Source organism: Thunnus maccoyii, chromosome 4, assembly GCF_910596095.1.
Source record: "Thunnus maccoyii chromosome 4, fThuMac1.1, whole genome shotgun sequence".
Classification (NCBI taxonomy): domain Eukaryota; kingdom Metazoa; phylum Chordata; class Actinopteri; order Scombriformes; family Scombridae; genus Thunnus; species Thunnus maccoyii.
This window is the reverse complement of record NC_056536.1, coordinates 13494159-13517038: the sequence shown is the minus strand read 5'-3', so window position 1 is coordinate 13517038 and position 22880 is coordinate 13494159. Positions and strand designations below refer to the sequence as shown.

Here is a 22880-nt window from a genome sequence, read left to right as displayed (position 1 = left end):
TGAAGGACACATGAAGGTTACTGTATGAGATGCAAGATGAATTTTTAGATGTAGATTTCTGGATAAATCTATACAGCCTTTGTTAACTACTGGCAGCAATTTATCTATTGGCTCACTCTATCTAACTTTTTTTTTTTTTTTTCAAAACTCGTAGGTTTACCTGCATTTTACATAATTTATCTTCCGAGAGCATCAACCACTAAGCAAGGCAAATTTCTTTGTTGAATCAGAAAGCAACATATTCACTCCAGTGATGAGTAACAGTTACATGACGTTCTCAGTCCAGTAGTGACAAATGTACAAAAATTCTGTGACTGACAGAAGTACAGAACAATTGGTGAATAATTTTCACTCTCATGTAAAAAAATGATTGTCTTTTGTCCTGATTCATGCTAAAACTATTTGCAAAAAGACTCCATGACAAAAACGAAACTTTCTACTCTACTTAAACAAGAGGACACATTTTCAAGTTCAGCAGTGCTCTAAAAATAGCTACCAAATTAAAATATTGAGGCTTCTTGATTTTTTTCATTGATTGTGTTTGTCTGAGATGGATCACAGAAGAGGAGGAGGGGATGTGGGGGGTGAGGAGGGGGGTGGGTGGGCATGGACTTGACAGGAGAGTGAGGCACGTCGAGAGTCAGAGAATGAGAACACAGTGTGGGGGGAGGTGGGGGGGTACACAGAGAGGGAAAGGGGACGAGCCTTTCAGCTCCTCCAGAGGGTTGGAATTCCTCCCGCGCAGTCCCCCCCCCCATTTGGCAGACACTTGTGAAAACAATTCCCCAGCTTTTAGTCACTCTGCAGATCCAATTGCCATTTCCACTTTGGAGGGTATGAGAGTGAGAGGCAATCCAGATAGACAGAACAGAGAGAGAGAAAGGGAGAAGAGTTTTAATCGGGTTGGACAGATGCCGAGGCCAGTTGAGCGGTTGCACGATATTAATATCTTATGAAGGCTGTCTGGCAGAGCAAGCTCACCGTCTTGTGTGGTTTTGTGTTTGTGCGTTGCAGCAGTGGCCATTGCAGTGACTAAATGAAGAACTTGTGAACATGCACGAGGGAAGGACTCTACCTTTCACTTCGGTGACTTCCCCAGATGCTTTGGCCCAAAGAAAGATGGAAAGGACTGGGAAGAGTAAGACACTTAATACCTAGTCCCCTGTATTGCTTTGCTTCTCACTGTTTGATTAAAGTTTTGTCTTATCCACAGCTTACATCACAGATCATATCTTGCAATGTTAAAGAGCAAGTGGTTACCATGCCAAAATATTTAGTTTTTCCATTATACAAAGCTACATACTGTAGTCAGCCATACACTGTATGTGGAAAATAATGTGCAAGTTAACATCTGTGTTTCTCTGCCAAGTGTGCTTTCTGCTCCAGCAAAAGGAGAGGAATAGACGTAGTAAACAAACCCCCTGCTCTTCCAGATTTGAGCCAAGGCTGCTGCACAGCACCTTTTCAGTGAGCCAACGGGAGATCGTCCACACGCCACGTCGCTGAGCCGCGCACCCTTCCCCCTTTGACCCCTTGACCTACAAGCACAATGACCTCTGAGCTGGAGAGTAGCCTGACCTCAATGGACTGGCTCCCCCAGCTCAGCATGAGGGCGGCCATCCAGAAGACAGATGCGGGCCACCACCACGGCCACCACCATGGACACCACCACCATGGTCACCATCACGGCCACGGACCTGGCAAGAAAATCACCCATTTGGACCCAGGAACAACACTGGACCAGGAAGAAGCTGCACAGCACAGAGACGGTAAACCGCCGTACAGCTACGCCAGCCTCATCACCTTCGCAATCAACGGCTCACCGCGCAAACGGATGACCCTCAGTGAGATCTACCAGTGGATCTGTGACAACTTCCCCTACTACCGAGAAGCGGGCAGCGGCTGGAAGGTAAGAGGAGATAAATGAGAGAAATGTTATGTGATTTGGGGTCTTGCTGAAAGGGGGTTGAGCTCCGATAGCTGGTTTCTATTTGCACAAATACCCAAATTTGTCTAGATCTAAAGGCTAATATATTGCTTACCGACACATTTTTAATCTCTTCTCGTTCTCTTTTTTGTGAGGAAAGAGCAGTGTACAAAACCTTCTTGAGAAAAACTGGCAACAACAAATTATATTAGCTGTAGCTAATTAACGTTAATTCTGTAACAGCACTCTCTACACAACTCTATGATTACGGTTGGAATGCGAATGGTTTTTGCAGGCCAACAAGACCAGTAGAGACGTGTGTTGCATAAGTTTCCCAGTAGAAATATGAATATGCCAGTTATAGTTTCACATATATATCACAACAATAATGTAAACTTCAGCTTAGTACTGTAGTTCTGAATTAGGACCTCTTGTTTTGTAGCAATTAGTTCTTGAAATATAAGATGGGCAAAAGTAAGTAGGTGACACCTGCTATTTCAATGTTTAATATCATATCATAGTGCTCATCTTATTTTCAGGTTGTAGTCGTCTTGTTTCTACCTTCCCACCCAAGGTGAAGGTGAATACATATCTCAATTGAATCTCTGAGTTTTAGTTAAATCATTCATAACTCACAAATGTTGAAAGCTAAACCAAGATTCATTAAGGGATTTGAAAGACTTTGTATTTGACAAGCGGATTTGATACTGAATTCAGATTTGATCAAACGCTACTGAACCCCCTCAGCCCTATTTCTAGTGCTCAAAATACACAAATCTGATCCAGCGGTTGCCTTGAAGAGCACAGAAACCTTTTAGTGAACCAGGATTGATTGACAGATGCATTTCGTCTCATTCAGCCGACATTATTAAATCCTTATGTAAATGTAGCTATGCAAATCCTGGCTAATATGAGCAGAAAAGGTGGCTGTGTTATTGGAGACAAATGAATAGATCCCTACAGTTGTGTCTTGGGGATTCTCTACCTTATTAGTGAAGAAGAGGATGGATATAGTCCTTCCACTGACACATTGAAAAGGCTGTCTGCAAACTATCAACCTATTCATCTCGCTGAGAGCAGGAACATTTTTCTTCTTCTCTCATTATTTCTCTTTCTTTCACTTTCTATCTTCATCTCCCAAGCACTTGCACTCCACCACCGCCCCCCCCCCCCCCCTCCTCCTCCTCCTCCTCTCCTTTCTCTCTCTTAGTCACTCACTCACTCCTCTCCTCTTTTCTTCGTTTCCTTTCACCAACCTGTGTTTGTTCCCCGTCTATAATCTTCTACACACCATTCCCCGAGCAGAGATGCATGCCAGAAACTGAGACAAAAAGGTTATGATACAAGCCAGGTTGTGTTGGCAGTGCTTCTTACCTGCACGTAGGATTCAATCAATTAGTTTTCTGTTCAGAGAGGGAGAGGATAGGGGTTATTGAGACCATTCAGGCTTTTCTCTCTCCGCAGCTTATGACTGCTTTCTCTTTCTGGTTGTATTTGGGTGCCAGGATGTTTTAGTATCCCATAATTACACCTCTAGATTCATTGATTTGTGTGTGCGGCTGCATTCTAGTAGCATCATTAAAGCACTATACTGATGGTGGTTTTATTTTCACATGTTCTGGCATTCGTCCATGAGATCAATGCGGTGAGTTTGTAGTTAGAAACATAACTCAAAGTTGTGCAGCTTTCCACTGAGGTCATGGCCACATGAACAATACACAATACTTGACGGAATATGCTTCTTAGACTACAACACACTCTCAAACAACAAGCTAATTCAGATTGTCCCATCTATTTTTTTTTCTTTCTATTTAAGATACCAATAAAAGAGTTTTACACATTGTATTGTAAAACATTTTCACAACCACTGACTTGTGCATGAACTGACATTTTGTAAGCTTGTAAAGTAACAAATTAAGCACTCTGCAGGATTTTAAGGTAGATCACAAGTCACATTTCTGTGTTGGTCTTTGAGAAAAGGCTGTTAACTTTTGCTTCCTGGATGACCCGAATCAACACAGTGGGGCTTGTTTTATACCAGCTATGGCCGTCACAGGGAAAGTTACATAAGTCTGGTTCATTCCAGTTCAGGTGATTGCTGTCAGCTGTACACAGTGGGACGCAGACACAGAGATTGTCTGGCTGCCACGTTCGGCAGACATTGTCGGCTCACGCATACACACGTTGCAAGTACACACTTTGAAATGTGTGTTTTCTGAATGTACCGATTGAAGTCGAACACTTGAGCTTTTCCGAAATGCCTCATACGCGGTCCGTCGTGTTTGCCATCTCCTTCATCCTCTGCCACACATGCATGCACACACACACACACACAACACAAGCTTGTACACCCACCAAGAGACTCCCACTCAGGTAGGCAGTGTACGTGTGCAGTCTACAGATTACACATGGGGAGCTCAGCAGGAGAGGAGATGGGGGGGGGGGGCGGGGGGCGGGGAGAGAAGAGAGAGGAGACTGTCAGAGAGCAGAGGAGAGTTTTACTACCCAGCACACGCACTCCGTCTGCTCTGTATGATAATGTGAGAGTGCAGGAACGGCAGAGTTGAAACCAGGACAACACACAGTCATACACACTCACCACACACACGCACACACACACACACACACACACACACACACACACACACACACACATCCAGCTTCCATCCTTAGAAATCAGTCTTACTTCATGTGGTGCATCTGCACACAAACACAAACACACGCACACACACACACACACTTTCAAATGCATTAAACGGCCAATCTAGTTAGCCGTTATAATCATGTAGTTTCCAAGGTCATGAGATTTTTGTCTCAGCGGGAAATGAATATGGAGAACTCTTTTCATCTGAGAAGTAACGATGAGAAGCTTCCTCCAGATCTGTGGAGGAGGTGTAGACTCTGTAACAAAAAAAAAAAATCATGAAATTAAATAGCACACGCATGCATAAGCCATTTGTTTATGAAGTTCGTCGGCGCTCTTAGATTCATCTTGTGTAACATGCATGCATAGCACTTCTGTTTTTAAAGCAGAGGATACACTGGAGTGGAGATACAGTATACTGGAGAGGAATGCAAACAGTGTTGCATCAGACTGCATCATTCCAGTATTATTTTGTATCACAGGACTGGCATCATCGCCCCTATGTTATCTTTCTTTACCAACCTCTCCCTCTCTCTCTCTCTCTTTCTATCTGTGTCCTACATTGTGCTCTGCTCTAGTTTCCCATGCCCTCTGCAGTCCCCTCGCAGCCCTCTCACACCCACGTGTCCCCCCACTCCCGTGGCCCTCGGGCCCACCTTTACCTCATCTTATAATGAGTGTGCAGCGGGAGACCAAAGCCACACAGAGATTTCTCTTAATTGCTTTCTATCTTTGTCTCTGATTGGCCAGTTTGTGACAGTGAGTCAGTTTTTGGTATTTTGAGAATGTGCAATCTGGATTTTACCTGGATTCTACACCTGTCCAATAATATTTTTTGTTTAATATTTTAAACCTCCCTTAATTAGCATAATTGGCTTTTCTTTTATGCTGTTTTATTATTTTATGCCAGCCCATTCTCACTCCCAACTTGTTACATACTGACGCTTGGTCAGGACCCTGTGGCGTCACTTTTTAATGCATGGGTACACCGTTAGCGTCGTTTTCAACGTGCAGGGTAGTCCGATAGACTTCTGTTGAACTCCCACAACATCTGAAATAGACGCCATTAGACCGATGACATCTATGTAAGGTGACAAATTTCAGCCTGGTCGCCAGGATAAAACGTTGGCATTGTACATTTCTGCAAACCACAGATCCGTCGAATATCTACATTTCAACACCTGTAATATGTATCATATCAACGTTTCTGAGGTGACGTACTTCACATGACGTCTGTATAAGCTGACTTTCTTCTTAGGAGGTGGAGGGGTTGGTGGATGGTTTGCAACGTTGTTGGCAGAAAGTTGGAAATCAGCAGAGAGCACGGTTTGAGACCACCTTGCCGTTTTTATTTTATTTTTTATTTTAACCCAAACCATTATCTTTCATCTAACCCTAACCAAGTGGTTTTTGTGCCTAAACCTAACCAGACCACAGCGTTATCACACCATAAAATATAATTGTTTTTTAACAGTGACTGCTGTGATACTGCACGTTGAAAAATTACGCTAAAGGGGTACCCAATGCGTTAAAAAGCGACGCCAGGGGGTCCTGACCAAGCCTCGGTATGTGACGAGTTGGGAGTGAGAACGTGTTGTTTATGCACTGTCTTGATCTGTTCTGCTATGGGTTGTTTTTGTGCTGATTGTATGTCTTGGTTAAATAATATTTTCACCTTGGTGGAATCTTCTTTTCTATTTTATTTAGTTTTATTCTATTAAGTTTTGAAACGATTAGTCAAGTAATCGAGTGACGGAACAATTTTGGATAATGGATCAATCATTAAAGTAATTCATCTAACAAAAAAGCCAAACATTCTCTGGTTCCAGCCTCTCAAATATGAGGATTTGTTGCTTTTGGCAGGTTGTTATCATTGTAAATAGGTTTTGAACTGCTGGTCAGATAAAAAATGACATCACCTTGGGCTACTGGAACTGGTGATGGGTATTTATCATATATTTTTTACATTTTAAAGACTAAATAATGATAATGTATTGATTAAATGAAAAAAATCTTCATCCGTGATGAAACTTCTGTTCTATTCTCCTCTATTATATTCTATTCAGGATGAATATTATGATGGGAAATGTTGAATATTCAAAGCTTACCTCACCATTACATTACTATTGAAATATGAAGGCTTTCCCCATTATTTACCACTTCAGAAATGCAGTCTAGACCTGTACCTTCACCAAATGGCATGTTGTAGTCTGTGCAGACTAACCTGCTCTCTTGCGACCCCCGTCGCCTCAGGCTAGCTCCCATGCAGCCAGGCTAATTGCCTGCGAATTAGCAAGGCCTAATGTGACGTTGTAAAGGGCAGCACTACCACAATGGCCTTTGGCCTTTGGCTGAACACCACATGTCACAGATAATCACCTGATATGAATCAGCACTGGGCCATTATTCTGGCTCACATCCTCTCTTCCCTTCTCTGTGGGAGATCTGCGACTGAGCACAGCGGAGGTTGGTGCACAGTGTCAAGTGTACTTACGTATGTGGAGGAAGGCTGTTGTCATTGGCTGCTGGGAGTCATTATGTGGCTGTAGCTGCACAAAGGCTCCTGAGCTTTAGTCTCATGAACACAACTAAAATTTCACCACTGGGCTGTGCTTGTTGTGATTCAGCTTTAGGACAATCTGTGGAATATCTGTGCAAAAACACAGTGTGCAGTGTTTGTATCTGTACCTCTACACTGTGTAGTGATTGTGTTTGTAGCTCTGTGTACAAGATGGGTTTTTTGTATGTACGGGGACAGATGTGTATGTGGGTGTACAGCTGCATACTTGTGTATGTGTGTGAGTGCACTTTTTGAGACATTTTTTTTTTTTAAAGTGTCTGATAGTGGTGACTTGGAAAATGCCTCAGCCGTCTGTTTGTTCTATTGAGTCTCACCTCTAACTGTGTGTTTATCCCCTCGTCACTAAGTAACACATGAGAACTGTCCAGCATTCCCAGTCTACATGTCATGCTGGACCAGTCTGCTGGCCAGATGTTTGCGTGCATGTTCGCACGTGCATGTGCGTGCATGTGTGTGTAAATAGGTCTCAAGGTCAAAGTCTCCCACTTGATGTTGTGTTGATGAAATTTTGGTATACAATATAGATTGCTTGTAAATCAAATTCAACTTTGACCCTGAAAATGATTTTTTTGATACTTTGCTATCAAATCTGAGAGCTGATAGCTTATTTAATTAACCTTTAGAAAACAAAATCCCAATTTCAGTTACAAAAACAGCAACAACTGCTCGAATTCAGCTTTACCACATCTTCACAGTGCATTTCTGAAAGTCTGTTTTAAGTTGTTCATTTAAAGAAATTCTAAACCCCCCAAAAATGATCTCATACTGACATGATCACATTGGTGACCTAAATAATTATGTGTATAGATAAGACTTTATTACTGATGATAGAAAATAAAAATCATAAAAATTGGACTTTTGCCAAGAGCTTCAAGTCACACAGAGGCTAAGCATGTCGTCATAAGTTGTGCTCTGTCAAACTTTTCCAGCGATTTCTGTGCTGTAATATGAAAACATCTTGAGATACATGAGCCAGTGTTAGTGCTTTGCATAAGTTTGCACCATCCTTGGACTTTTCCACATTTTGCAGTGTTACAACCTGGAATTCAAATTGATTTTATTGGGCTTTTTACCATTTGATTAACACAACATGCATGGTGCTTTGAAGGTGTAAAATACTTTTTGTTGTGACACAAACAATAATTAAGACAAAAAAGCAGACATCTGCTGGATCCACAAGTATTCACCCCCCTCTGAGACAATACTTGGTAGAACCACCTTTCGATGCAATTACAGCAGCAAGTCTCTTAGTTTATGTCTCCAGCAGCTTTGCACATCTAGAGACTGCAATTTTTGCCCGTTCTTCTTGGCAAAATAGCTCAAGCTCAGTCAGATTGGATGGAGACCGTCTGTGAACAGCAATTTTCAAGTCTCGCCACAGATTCTCAATTGGATTGAGGTATGGGCTTTGACTGGGCTACTCTAAGACATTAACATTCTTTGCCTTAAACCACTCCCGTGTAGCTCTGGTTGTAGGGTCATTGTCCTGCTGGAAGGTGAACCTCCGCCCCAGTCTCAGTCTCTTGCAGACTGAAACAGATTTTCTTCAAGAATTTTTCTGTATTTGGCTCCATCCATCTTGCCCTCAATCCTGACCAGTTTCCCAGTACCTGCTGATGAAAAGCATCCCCACAGCATGATGCTGCCACCACTGTGTTTCACTGTGGGGATGTTGTGCTCAGGGTGATGTGCAGTGTTGGGTTTCTGCTAGGGCTGAACAATTAATTGAAATTTTATTGAAATCGCAACATGGCCTACTGCAATTTTCAAATCACAGGAGGCGCAATATTTGTTAAAGGAGAAATGTGTGTCAAAATACCATTTTAAACCTGCAGCGCGGAACTTTTACATAAAAATGAATGTCTGTTACATTCAAGCCCTTGCCAAACAAGTTCACACAGTGCTGATTAAGCCTCTCACCACCAGATAAATCTCTCTGTATTTCACAGTATACAGAATTTTTAAATCTCATGTCAGGGGCGTCATTCCCACGCTGGCCGTTTGGCTGTTAATCGTGCAGCTCTTGTAGACTTCCCAAATGTACGGCCAGTGTTGTGCTGGCATACTGGGACAAATCCTGGTAGGCCGTCAAAACATATCCGTTTTTACCGGCCCTCTCTGTGTGCCTGTCATTCTGGGTGAGCGTGAGAGCATGCTGCACGCCTGTGTCAGGCAATCACAGCCGAGAGCCCCCCTTCACTCTCTCTGCCAGAAGGGGGAGACAGAACCTGAACTCCAGCTTTAAATTAAATATTGTCGTGAGATGTCGTGGCCTACACATCATATTCTACAGACTGAAGAAAACATCTTTGTTTGGTATTGATCTCAGCAAAAAAAAAATAAATAAATAAAAAAATAAAATGAGAATAATGATGTAAAAATTTAATCCCTCTAATATCACAAATCATATCACAATTGCAATATCAGTCAAAATAATCGCAAGTAGATATTTTTTCACAATCGTTCAGCCCTTGTTTCTGCCACACATGGTGTTTTGCATTCAGGCCAAAAAGTTCAATTTTGGTCTCATCTGACCGGAGAACCTTCTTCCACATGTTTGCTGTGTCTCCCACATGGCTTGTGGTGAACTCCAAACAGGATTTCTTAATGGCTTTCGTCTCGCCACTCTTCCATAAAGGCCAGATTTGTGGAGTGCAGAACTAATAGTTGCCCTGTGGACAGATTCTCCCACCTGAGCTGTAGATCTTTCCAGCTCCTCCAGAGTTACCACTGGACTCGTCGTTGCTTCTCTGATTAATGCTCTCTTGGCCTGCTTCCTTCTCTTGGTAGATTTTCTGTCGTGCCGTGTTCTTTCCATTTTCTAATGATGCACTTAATGCTGCTCTGTAAGAAATTCAAAACTTTGGATACTTTTTTATAACCTAACCCTGCTTTGTACATCTCCACAACTTTACAACTGACCTGTTTGGTGAGCTCCTTGGTCTTCATGACGCTGTTTGTTTAGTAATGTTCTCTAACAAACTTTGAGGCCTTCACGGAACACATGTATTTATATTGAGATTAAATTGCACACAGGTGGACTCCATTTAACTAATTATGTGACTTCTGAAGGCAACTGGTTGCACCTGATCTTAGTTAGAGGTTTCACAGCAAAGGGTGAATACATATGCAGTCAAAACTTTTCAGATTTTTATTTGTAATTTTGAAAACCATGTAATATACCCCTCATTTTAAAATGACTGTTTATAAAATTATTAGAAAATTGTTGGTCCATTACATACAATCCCAAAAATATCCATTTTAATTTGAGGTATTAGCATGACAAAATGTGGAAAAGTCCAGGGGGGGAAATACTTATTCAAGGCACTGTATAGCCGATAAAATAATCTTTCTTTCTTATCATTTTTCCTTCCTTCCTTCCTTCCTTTCCTTCATACAAAACCAATGTTTCATAGGCAAAGATTTATATCTGCAGACATCCCATTTGCAACAAACTGTGTGTTCTCCCAATCTGGTCGAAGTTAAAGGTGAACCATGAAACAATAATAGCCTCAATTTTTTCTGCATGCGATGACATTTCTTTATGAGTCAATATATACCAGAGGCACCCTCCCTCCACCACACTTGTATTTTTAATATAAACTGTTGCTAATGTTTGACGAACAAATTAAGATTATCCGTGTCATTTTTAGGCTCCCTCCTCCCTCCATACACACGCATGTGCACGCACACAGCACACATACATGCAGCTATTAATTATACTTGTATGTGAAACACTGCTAGAGCTTTTAATTACATACTAATCACTAATAGCAGTCTCAGTATTAAATTCTTAATTAAAACTGAGGAATTTCTCTTGCTATCTCCTCGAGGATTTGGCACCCATCCAGCTCTGCGTTTCCCTCTCTAACCAGCCAGGCCTGTAGCACTCTCCATATGGCTAATAATAGGCTTAAGGCTGGTTTTCCGAGCACTCTGGAATGCAACAATAATACCACAGAATGAGCTTATTAGCTAGTCCCTGGGTTTTTATCCCAAAAAGAGACATTAGCCTGTCTTTTGTCAGACTCCAAATTACAACAGAGCTGTTTGACTTTTATAGAACAGAAGAAGAAATTATAGATGTTTTTTTTCTGGTAAAGTTAAAATGACAGCGTTAAAGAAGCCTTGCTCAAGTGCATCGGATGATATGTGCAAGTGAAACCTATGTGGTGATTTTTTAAAAGGAAGGCCAGTCAGATAAAACGGACACTGGTATGTTTTTGTCTAAAGACGCGTCAGACTGTCAACTGTGAACAGTTGATTCAATTTGTAGAGTTTTTCAAAAATTAATGGAACAAAATAATGGAACGAAAGTATAAAATCTATGTGAAACAAAATCAAAATATAAAAACTGCCTCTTCAGCTGTTGGTAATTTAGTTAGTTTGTACTCTGGTTACATAAAACCACTAAGGCATTTCTCTTTCTTTATGACTACATCCTCACTAATGTGGCATAATCTTAAAACACAGTTTACATGTGAAAACGACACACCTCCACACTAGCGCTTTCAGGTCGTTTTGGTAGAGAATAAAGATCACTGTCCACCCTGAAACACAGAAACAAGACGAAAATGGCTACATCTGTTCTTCATACTCTTTGGTTTCGGCAAACAAACTTGTGCATCACAGTCAACATCTGCTAAGGAGTGGACCAGAAACATAGTCATTACTCTGCTGAATCTCAAACCTCTAAACCTCCATTTGGTTCACTTATACTTTAGAGCCAAACTCACTATTTATTTGTTCTCATTTATATTCTGTATTCAGACAACTGAGCAAGAAGAGAAATTGTGGCTCATAAATACTGTTAAACCAGACAAACAACAGCTACTATGCTGCTACACTGAGACATTGACCAAAGTCACTATTTTATGATTGCGAGGTCATATGACATAATGACAAATTAATGTAATGTGATGGGCTGTACTGACAATTAAATGGAGGAATCACAGAGAGGGTTAAAGGTGACAGAACTCTGACCTCTTAACTTTACCACCAGATGGTGTCTGAGCAGGCTTATGTCTTAGATTTTGAGAAAGCTCAATTTTCAAGGGATAAAACGCTGGCCAAAATGCAGATTTAGATTTAGATTTAGATGACTTAAGTTGGGGGTTTGCTTTAAAATAACTAGTTAATACAACATCTCTGACCACATTGGAAGGCAAAAGTGTTGTTCTGAGTGGCCGCACTGAAAGGCGGGGTGAAAAGCTGGCCGTCAGAGTGAGTAGAGATGTGATAACTGTTGAAACATGGAGATAACAGTGCACACTTTCAGACAGGCTTTCTTTGAATAGTGTTACACTATGTTGTACACACTAAAACTGACAGAAATAATTTTATAAAGAATGAAAAAGGAGAGCTTGACAGAGGAGTTCAAACAGTGCTGACTGTCTCACCTCTGCACGCTTGGCCTATAAAATGGGCTTGAACATTGGTGCAGATTCTGGGGATCCTACTGTGAGGTGACCATAAGCTGTACATGTGTTGTTGCAAGATTTTTCCTCTGTCACGTTACACCCAGTCACCTGCGATATTATTTTTTATGTTTGTTTATCTTGAGCAGCGTAAGCTTTCCTAATGGTTTCCCATGATGTTGTGCATAGTATCCCACTGTGTTTTGTCTGTATTGATCTGATGTGCCAGGAAGGTTTGATTCAGACAGCCTCTCCAGCAAGAACCAAATACTCAAGTTCAAATGCAGTTTTGCATCGCCATGAGTGGGTGCTGCCAAAGTGTTCATTACTTAAGTGCTCTGTCGTTCCCCTCGACTGGTGGACTTTTTGGATTTGATTTGTCCGGCACCACTGAGCGTGTGTCCATATGACAAGGACTTTGGTTGGTGTACACCGATGCCTGAAGTGTGGATTTTGTCTATTTCTGCCTAACCAGTGCAGTTTCAGTAGACATGAACGGAGCTCAGTCCTGAGCGGCTCGACACAGCTCACTTCCATGTAGTTCAGAAACTCACGCTGGACTGGTCTTCATACTTTTCAGGGAGAATAGAAAAAGGAGACTGTCAAACATTATTGGGGTGCAGAGCACAATCAGAGCTCACCCTTCCTCCGTCCCCGCTCACTCACCTCCTCTCCCGGAAAGCCGCTGACAGAAGCTGTCACTTCACCGCAGCGTTCTGCTCGACACAACCAGCAACAGGAAGTGTGCCACCGTGACCTCTTGCTGCCCTGCCAGCTAGTTTGGTCTTGGCTGTTATTTTTGAAACAGTATATTAAAATAACAGCTGAAAGGATTTGTCTTTCTAAATCAGTTGTGAGATGAGAAATCTTACGGATGTGACACGGGGAGGATGGTAGCTAGTCGGTGAAGTGTTACTTCTAATATTTGGCAGCTCAGGACAGTGGTTCCCAATTTGGAGGTCTGGAACCTCCAAAGAGTTGCAAATTAAATCTGAGGGATCACAAGATAGTAAAAAAGATAAGAAACTATATTCATTTGACTTTTTTTCCCCTTTTTAAATGAGAAGTTGCTGGTTTTGGGCACATTTTGCTCCAGCAGGGCCTGCTGGTTGGAATGATACACTGCATTTTAGTGTATCCTTCCTGTTTTGGAGCTTCTTGCAAGATCCCCAGAGACAGCAGCAACCCTACTTCCACCTCGTCTGAGATGTCTTTGTTGTCACACACAAACACGCACACACACACACACACACACATACACACTCACTCACCTTGCTCTCCCTCTCTTTTCACCACACAAACATATCTGTAAGCAGATATGTTAGACTCATGCTGTAAAACATGCATACACATACACACACACACACCTTAACACAGATGAACAGGTGTGTACATAGCTGCACACAGTCACAGGCGCATGCACAGGTGCACACACACCTGCCTACATACACACGTATACGCAGGTGCAAGCAAAACAGAGCGAATACTGAAATACACACGGCTGCACACACACAAACACACATTCAGGCACATACACAGTGTATAAACACACACTCCACAGTCACACACACACACACAAACCTCTCATCTTATAGATGACTTGTGTGAAGTACTTCAGTGAGGGAGTGAAGAGGGCGGGGGAAGGGTCCATCAAATGAAATGAATATGTATTAGATGGGGTTTGAAGTAGTGACTTGTATTCAACCCCGCATTCTCACGGAGCGTCTGTCACTCCGTCACCATCAGGATATAATAAGGTGTCTCAATGATGCTCAGAACCCAGGAGACTCTCACATCTGAGACATCTGTCCGTATGTGCGTGTACCCCCACACTTCCTCTTCTAGCCGACTCCAGCTCTTTACTTCTTTGTGCCTCTTGTACCCTCCCTCCTCCTAGCTCCTTCTCCTCTGCCTTCTGCCTTACCTTCAAACTTTATCACATTTTACCTTCTCTTTATGCGCTGTATGGATTCAGCTGAAAGTTAATAAAATCTCCTCTGTCTCTCCTCTCTCTAAATATGCCTTCCTGCTCTATCTTCCTTCCTTTTCTCTCTTTTCTCTATCTCTTGTTCTGTCTGTGGGCGCACAAGGACTACCTCTCTGACACCACAATACATTTATCCTGAAGGGCATGGGAGAGACTCTCCTGAATGCTGCAGCGTGGGTGTGCATTTGTGTGTGCACGTCAAACTCCATTGGCCCTCCATAGGTTAATACCCCGACCAGCAAACCTTTGGCCCTATGATCTTAGTCTCCTTACAGACACCCAGTTGAGCAGTTTTCTGTGGGATTTACACAGCCACAGACATGAATGGTTCCTTTCTTATCTTGCACAATAGACTCCCAGCCAGCCACATTAGTGAATTTATTTTCAAACAAACTTACAAACTACAGTTTGTCTTTTCTCCAACTTCTGCGGCTCGCCCATCCCCAAAACCACAGTGACCCAATATGTTGGATTTCACCATAGCCTGTAAAAAAAACATGAAAGTTGTCACTGTGACATCACCCATTGGTTTGTGGACTGCCCTTTTGAGACCTTGAGTTTAGCAACTTGACCGTCGCCATCTTGGATTTTTGGAGCCAGAAGTGACCATATTTGGATGAGAGGGTGGAGCTGACCCTAGTGCTAGCTGCTAGCTTGGTTAGCATTGTGCATTTACAGTCTATGTTTAATGCTAATGCTAATCTTCGCTAGCAAAAAACAGGCCTAAAACCATTAAAAATGTATTTACTGGAAAAACTGAACATCCGACTCCTTAGATGGTCTCACAGTACAACCAAATGCTGAACAAGACTTTTTTAGGTGACCAAAATGTTACAACTAACATTCATGAACCGAAAAAACACTGAATAGTGACGGTTACAGCTATACTCTGTGAATCTGGGGTTACGCCATGGTTACCTTAAGTAATCAATGTTATTGCCGTGGTAGTGACTCGTCAATCACAAGGTAGCCACGCCCTAAAGCATACGCTGCTTTATTGTCTGTTTCACTCTCATGTGACCATAATTTACAAAATGAACATCATGCTTTATTGAAGAAGACTTGAAACAAGCAACTGAAACCATAACCTCATTAGAAAAGTGTTTGCTGGGATCATAAATCAAGTGAGAAGTAGGGTCATTTTCTCATTAACTTCCATACAATTGGTCTTCTCTTTGCGGCCAGTGATGTCGCCCCCTGATGACCATTAGAGAGAATTCAGGTTTAAGGTACTTCTGCATTGGCTTCACTTTTCAGACCAGCAGCTACCTACTTGGATTTCACACAACAGTCCACTGGCATTTATTTACATCTGTACATTTGTTTTAAGCTGTCCTCTGTTATTTGTTTATTTCAAAAACTCAAACTTGATCTTTATCGAAAGCTTTTCACTGTTTTCATATTGTCTACAGATCTTAAATGGATATCTTGTGTTTTTACATGTCTGTCTTCATGTTCAGTGTCCTCTACATTCTCACATAAAAGACATTACTCCAATAATGGCTAGGCCCCAAACAATAGCCAAGACAGAGAGGGCGAAAACCCACAAAATGATTGATATCAGTGCTGTAATGGCAAGCATATGGCACATCAGCATCATTTCTATTTTTACAGCATTAGTTCCATCAGTAAAACGACACAGTTTTGCTTCACTCAGCATTCTGTTGAGTTTCTATTTTTAACTGAAATACTATTCGTACTCACTGATTGTGAAATTTAAATTTCTGCTTCATCATGAAGACAAGCTGCTGTTAATGAGGCCCAACACACCTTGCAGATGTTTTACAATAAAACCCTTCCAGGGAAGGAAAGACATCCTGTGAACTGCTGGAAGGGTTTTAGGGAGTTGTTGAGATGTTGAGTTTGCATTATTGAGCAGAAATTAGGGACTTAATAAAATAAACTAATAGAATAAAAAGCCCTGTGTCGAATAATAGATTCTCAAATAAGCTCTAAGCGCATGTTTATTACAGAATTGCTCCTAGGGAGTTGTGAGTTTTATGCACACAAGCTTCTGCCTTTGACTTTTTATCAAACAATCACTGCAACTAGAAACCTGGGCACCTGAAAAACTGTAAATCCCTCCTCTTTACAACTTAAACTCTATACCAGTTATGTTGTGAGTTTTTAGCGTGCTCAACTTCATCAAGTTATTCGGTGTTTTGTTAAAATGGAACAGTTTTTGTCGCCTCACTTGCGAAACATCACTTTTCAAGACTGTTTAATTCCGTTTAGAGGAAATGCCATCTCATGTTGCCCCGTTGTATTTAACTCAGCTACCATGACCCAAATCTTCCAAACCTACCCGCTTATGTAACTTCAGTCTTCTCTGTGTACACACACACACACACACACACAGGCCGGAATATCCTTCTGCCTCCTCTGACATGCACCCTACCTTGTCTGCACACACACACACACACACACACGTTAACCTGTTCAACCATTCCTGTCAACCTTCAGCTTCATCATTCTTTCTTTGATCACTTTCTAACACATCACACACAAACACACACACACACACAGTCGCACACTACTTTCCTCTATTTCTTTTCCACCCGAAAGCATGTCCCCAAAACCTGACTTTTTGTCACACATCACATTATATCACATTGCATTTTGTCAAAAAGTCATCCATGCTTATCAAGCCTGCTTTATATAACTAACCTCTTCAAGTCCAGGATCCTACACCCTACATTAAGCAGCAGCAGCAGCAGCAGCACCCACTATCACATACACAGTTTATACTGTACGTAGCATGTAAACACTGTATGCAAGCACAAATCCCTATATGTCTAGTAACAACTGCATAAAAACGGTTGTTATGACCTTATTTTGTGGTGACATAGCTCTTAATCTCCAGTCTCTAAAAAATGCTGGTTAAATCAGGAGGCATCAATGGGAACTGAACACTTAGAGTAGATCGTAGACTGAGTGGATGCAGTTGCATTGTAGTCTGCTCTCAAAATTATATAAACAGTGTATTCATGCATATGTATACACATTATTAGTCCTCGACTTAATGTGCTGAAACTTAATCTATCTATCTATATATAGTATCTCTCTATCTTGAGCATACTGTAATAAACTACTTTAATAGCGGCCCCTGCTTTATATGCAAATTCATGTTTAATCAAATTGATGTAGTAATAAAAGTATCATTATAACTGAAAAGGTTGCTCCTCTCCCTTTTCACTGGGTCCTGGTTTCCACAATTATTATTGTTTTGTGTTAAATCACAAATTTCAGTCCAATGTTTCTGTTAATTTATCAGTTATGTTACACCAATGATGGAATATGGGTTTCATTTGGGTGGTTTGTGTTTCACAATGTTATATTTTGTTGAAGGGCTTCAATCCTGCTGTGATGGGTTGGGTTTTTTTTGAGAGTTTTGTGATGGTAGGGCAGATCATCTGTTTAATCAGTGATAGTGACAACATGTATACATCATTAGCTGCATTAAGCAGTGAGTCACTTAACTCTGTCAAGTTGAGGTAGGAAGAATAAAACTGTTCTGTAGTTAATGACATTCTGCATAATTTGTTGCACTCATGGCTGTGTGTGTGTGACTATAGAAAACTGTGATTGTCAGCAGTAACAGAGAAATCTGTATTGTTCTTATGCTTTGTCAGTCCAACTCACCCTGTGGTAACCTGAGTAGATGGTACGTTCCAGTTTGGTGAGGCTGATGGTGCTCGCCCACTGTACGCGACTAATTCGTATAAACCCGTGCCCAGTCAAACAGCTGGCACACACAGCTGTTCAAAAAGTCGATGGTGCTGCAGCTTGATTGGTTGTCTTGATGTGAGCACCGTTTGAATTTTTGAATCTGTCCCGCTCTCTCATCACACCGCTAGCTTGGTCTGTGTCGTCAGGTATCCCAGCATGCTTTGTGCAGTGAATTGGTCACTTCCCATAGACAATGAATGAGTGCAGATTTTGTCGCCAGTCAGTTTGCGTACGGTGAGGGAGCAGTTATTTTTGTTCAATTTCCGGGATTCATTTTTGCCTCTGTTGCATTAATATTTTTGTTAATAAACATCACCTTTTTTTGCACATACCCCAACCTGCCGAGCTGCTTTTTTTAAACATCCCTTTAAAAGCTATGTGTATACAAATATCATAAGTGTATGAAAAACATAACCACGGCCACATTGCTAATTTTTCCATGAGTTTCTCTTAACCTGTAGACCACACTGGTTTCAGAGATGCCTGGTGTGTGTGTGTGTGTGTCTGAAAAGACTCTCTAGACTGCTGCATATAGAGAAGGCAAACACTGATTTACTGTGTTTACAGACTCTTGAGACATTTTCCTGCAGTGGAAACACTGAGCATGTATGCTATGTATAGGATTTTTTTGCTCTTGGAAAAGTTAAGGACCTGGACCAGTAGTCTTCTTCCTACATTTCACACAAACACAGGCAGACACACTCGCACACGATGCCTTTGACTGTGTGATCCATCAGCTACTGGGCAGGAATGGCATGGCCCCAGCCTGGCCCAATAAGCTCATTAATCAGACAGGGCAAGGAGTGGGCGGAAGGAGGACACGGCAGTGAATCTTATTATCTTACTCTGCAGCACTGCTAATCAGTAGGTTTATTGATGATGACTATTTCCATTCAGTGAGAGGAGATTACTGTTTCCATAACATGTAGGAAAGAAGGCATTTGCGTTTATTTGTCGGCATATGAAATGTAGGCTTAGACTGATGTTTTCCAGGTGGAAGGACAGTCTCTCTTTTCATTACGCAATTACACACACACACACACACACACACACACACACACACACACACACACACACACATTTTCCTACTTGAAAATATACGTCCTTGCAGCTGGCTGAACGGTAAAATCCTGGTTGTTGTTTTTTTTTTTTTTCTTCCTGTCATTGACAAGAAAAGAGAAGCTGTCTTTTGTGTCACTGTGTGGGTTTCTAACAGTGTGAGTGTGCATGTATGCATGTGTCATATATGGAGGTGGTGTGTACGTTATGAAGGCTCCTTACATATCCAAGATATAAAGCCAGCACAATGAAATGGAAACCTGATCTTTGTAGGTAGAACGGAGAAGTCCTGTCAAGAAGGACTGGTGATGTAATGATTTCCTAAGAAAGTATATTATATTTATTTCTTTTTGTTTTATGTCTGTAACCTCTCGTGTTCTGTCCTTGTGTTGTGTGTTTGTGTTGTTTGTATTTGGTCTGGGTTTTTTTTCTTCTGTAATTAAAATGTAAATTAAAAAAAAGAAAGGTCACAATGATCAGAGTGGAAATGATCATACTGTAAATGGTAACTGAGCTGATACAATTGTAATTATTTAGGATAGTATATACTGACAAAATCAAATGTCACAATATTTTTGACAAAAAAACTGAAATCAACATGTATTGATATAATTCTGAGAGTATTTTGTGGCCAATTATTGGAGCTTCGCAGACATAATGACAGGAACATTTGAAGAACAAACATCACGTAGAGGCTTTCATTGTTTATTTCACTCAAAGACACCAGTGAAATAAGAAATAAGCTCAGACATCTTTGTCACTGAGCTCTAATGTAGCCTTTATTGTAAGACCAGAATAACAAAAATAACAGTTACATCATGTTGTTATGATATCCAGAGTCCCAGATAATATTTTGACTCAAGAGTAGATTTTCAGCCACTCTAGCAGCATGTTTATATTGATGGTAATGTCCAGTACTTTGGTCCATAAAATTTGGTTCAGATATCAATTTTGCCCAGAGGATGAATCCAAATGACTTTGGTGATTCCCTGACTTTTCCTCTAGCGCCACCAACAGCTCAAAGTTTTCACTTATCCAGTGAAATACTTCATCTGCTTGATGGATCGCCACCACGTTTTCTACAGATATTTACAGTTTGCAGTCTTCGAATGACTTTAGTGATGCCTTGACTTTTTCCTCTAGTGTGAGTTTATGGATTTGAGTCGAACTTCTCAACCATTCAGTGGATTTCCATGAAATCTGGTCCACACATTCATGTTCCCCTCAGAATGAGTTGGTGATCTAAGTTTCATCTTGAACCATCACCAGGTCAAAGTACTCATTCATCCAACACTTTGATTTATGAACATAAACTAAGATTGTTGTAAGAGTGTGAAAAACATACCTCCTAGACATTCGCATGTTAGCATGTTAACATTATCATTTAACTCAAAGCACAGCTGTGCTTAAATACAGCCTCATAGAGCTGCTAGCATGACAACTATTTTTAATATCTTGACTACATCTTGATCATACTGTAGTGATATTTTTGCACAACTCTAATTGCCAAGTTAACAAATTTGATGCCTTTAAACACTGGAACACGGTGGGGAGAGGAATGATCTTTCCAAAGTTTATTTACTCTGGTCTGAAAATACCATTTTTCTTGCCATCATAGCTCCCTGACAACTAAAATTCAATACTGCTGAAATATGTTTTGATTCAGTCATAAAATATTTTCTAATAACTGAGGGGATTCACCTCATCTTATGTCAATGTATTACAAGTAGGCCTATATACTAATTAATTAAGTAATCAGTGTGGTGTAAAAGCATGTGTTGCTCTGTATTCTGACGCTCAAGTCAGTTAAGGTTAGAAGGTTTTAGTTTTTCATGAGAAAAACAAGCTCCCTGTGTGCCCCAAACTATCCTAGGATTAATAATTTAAAAGCTTGATATAGGGGGGCGCCTTTATAGCCAAATGGTTACTGCATATGCCACAAAACTGCAATGTCTCTGGTTTGATTCCAGCCAGAGACCTTTGTTGCATGTCATACCCATCTCTCTCTCCCCTTGTCTCCTGTCTGCTTCTTCACTGCCCAATATCCAATAAAAAGGCAAAAATGCCACAAATGCCAAATGAAAAATGCCACAAAAAAAGCTAGATTTAGGGGACAGCTCATGGTGACGCACATTAAGAAATTCATGGTTTATGGTGAGCAGTGGTAACTTTTAAGGCACAGCACTCAGTGACTGGAAGTGAAAAAATATTACATTAATTGTCAAAAGGAGATCATGTAGAATAGCCTGAATGTGTGTGATTTGGTTAAAGAGATAGTTCAGAGACATGATAATTTATGGTAATGTTTACTGTTTTACTGTTTTTCCCACTTTCCCAGAGTCAGAAACTAATAAATGCCTTAGGACAGACTTTTTTATGTATTTGGTGTAGTCTGAAGTTATGTCAAACAGCAATATTAGGCTATCTTGGCTCAATTATTGAGTGTCTATGGGATCAAATAACATAATCATGATCCAGTAGGCATCCAGGAATTGAGTGAAACTAACAAGTAAACTAAAGGGGGTAAGGGGGCGCCTTTTCCAAGCTTTGTCTGAGGGGACGCCCACAGTCTCAGACTTTGAAAACCCCTGTTTTAGAGCACACATACCTGAAAGTGAAAAGTGCTTTAGTGTGCAAAGTCTTAAATACACAACGTCGTGCAGACATCGCAAGTAGTGCACAGATGTGCAAAAACTGCTTGGGTAATAAAAAAATTGTGTAAATAAACAAACAGTATACAGAGTAGTGTCCGAAATGAACTTTCACCTGCCGAGGGGACCGGTAGATGAAAAAATCCATTGGTTTAGCAAATTTTGCCGCGAAAGTAGGAGCACTCGAGACGGTCCGTGGCTGGCACTCCTTCACCTCAGACCGTCTCAAGCACTCCTACAGTTTTGACGCATTGTTTAGACACATGTAAAAAACACATATGGTGAACGTGTCTACGCTGTATATAGGGACAAACATGAGTAATTTCCCCCATCATGCCAGATATTTTATGGCATGACTATTTTGGTACAAACATTTACCCGCCCATGTGGCGGATAGCGATTTACTCACCAAACGGAAAATCTACCCGCATTTGGCGCTTGGCGGGTGTTAATTTTGGATCCTGATGTGGAGGTTAGTAAAGTTAGACTGCTGAAGTGATTGGTGGACTCGTTGTTACCCACTGCCACCTCCCACAGGAAAGTTTTTGGAACAGATGGTTGCCTTTGTGTGCCGAGCTGGTGGCAGTCGTCACTGCCTTTTTCTTCGCCCGACTGTCACGCAGTTCCTTGATGGACGGCCGCAAAACAACCAGTGACTCGCTAAGTAGAGCAGCTGAAAACTGCTGGAGCTTTTTCTCCAGGAGGAGCAGTACGAGGCAGAGGTGGGCCAGGCTGTTATGGTATGCTAGAGACAGAAAGAGAGGCTGGTTTTTGTTGGTGAAACAAAGCCAGTGTTGAGCAGCGAGAACTCGGGAGAAGGAGCAGAGAAATTCCTCCCATCCCTCTGTCTTCTCCCCTCCTCCTCCCCAGTGGTATTAATTAGCA

The 22880-nt window shown here is 41.3% G+C and overlaps 1 protein-coding gene and 1 long non-coding RNA gene across 10 annotated transcripts in view; one reads left to right on the top strand and one right to left on the bottom strand.

Moving 5' to 3' along the window:
- Positions 1-22880, top strand: part of LOC121896429 (forkhead box protein J3-like) — an 85072-nt gene that overhangs the window by 27544 nt on the left and 34648 nt on the right. For all 9 annotated transcript variants that reach the window (XM_042410328.1, XM_042410329.1, XM_042410330.1 and 6 more), the window contains exons 2-3: positions 1015-1138; positions 1434-1909. In XM_042410328.1, the coding sequence (XP_042266262.1) occupies positions 1550-1909 (360 nt within the window). In that variant the 5' untranslated portion in view covers positions 1015-1138; positions 1434-1549. The remainder of the gene's footprint in view (positions 1-1014; positions 1139-1433; positions 1910-22880) is intronic.
- On the bottom strand, positions 9520-10166 carry LOC121896432. Its single transcript, XR_006095991.1, has 2 exons — positions 10075-10166; positions 9520-9996 (listed from the first exon to the last, which is right to left on the bottom strand). It is a non-coding gene; the product is annotated as an uncharacterized LOC121896432 (long non-coding RNA).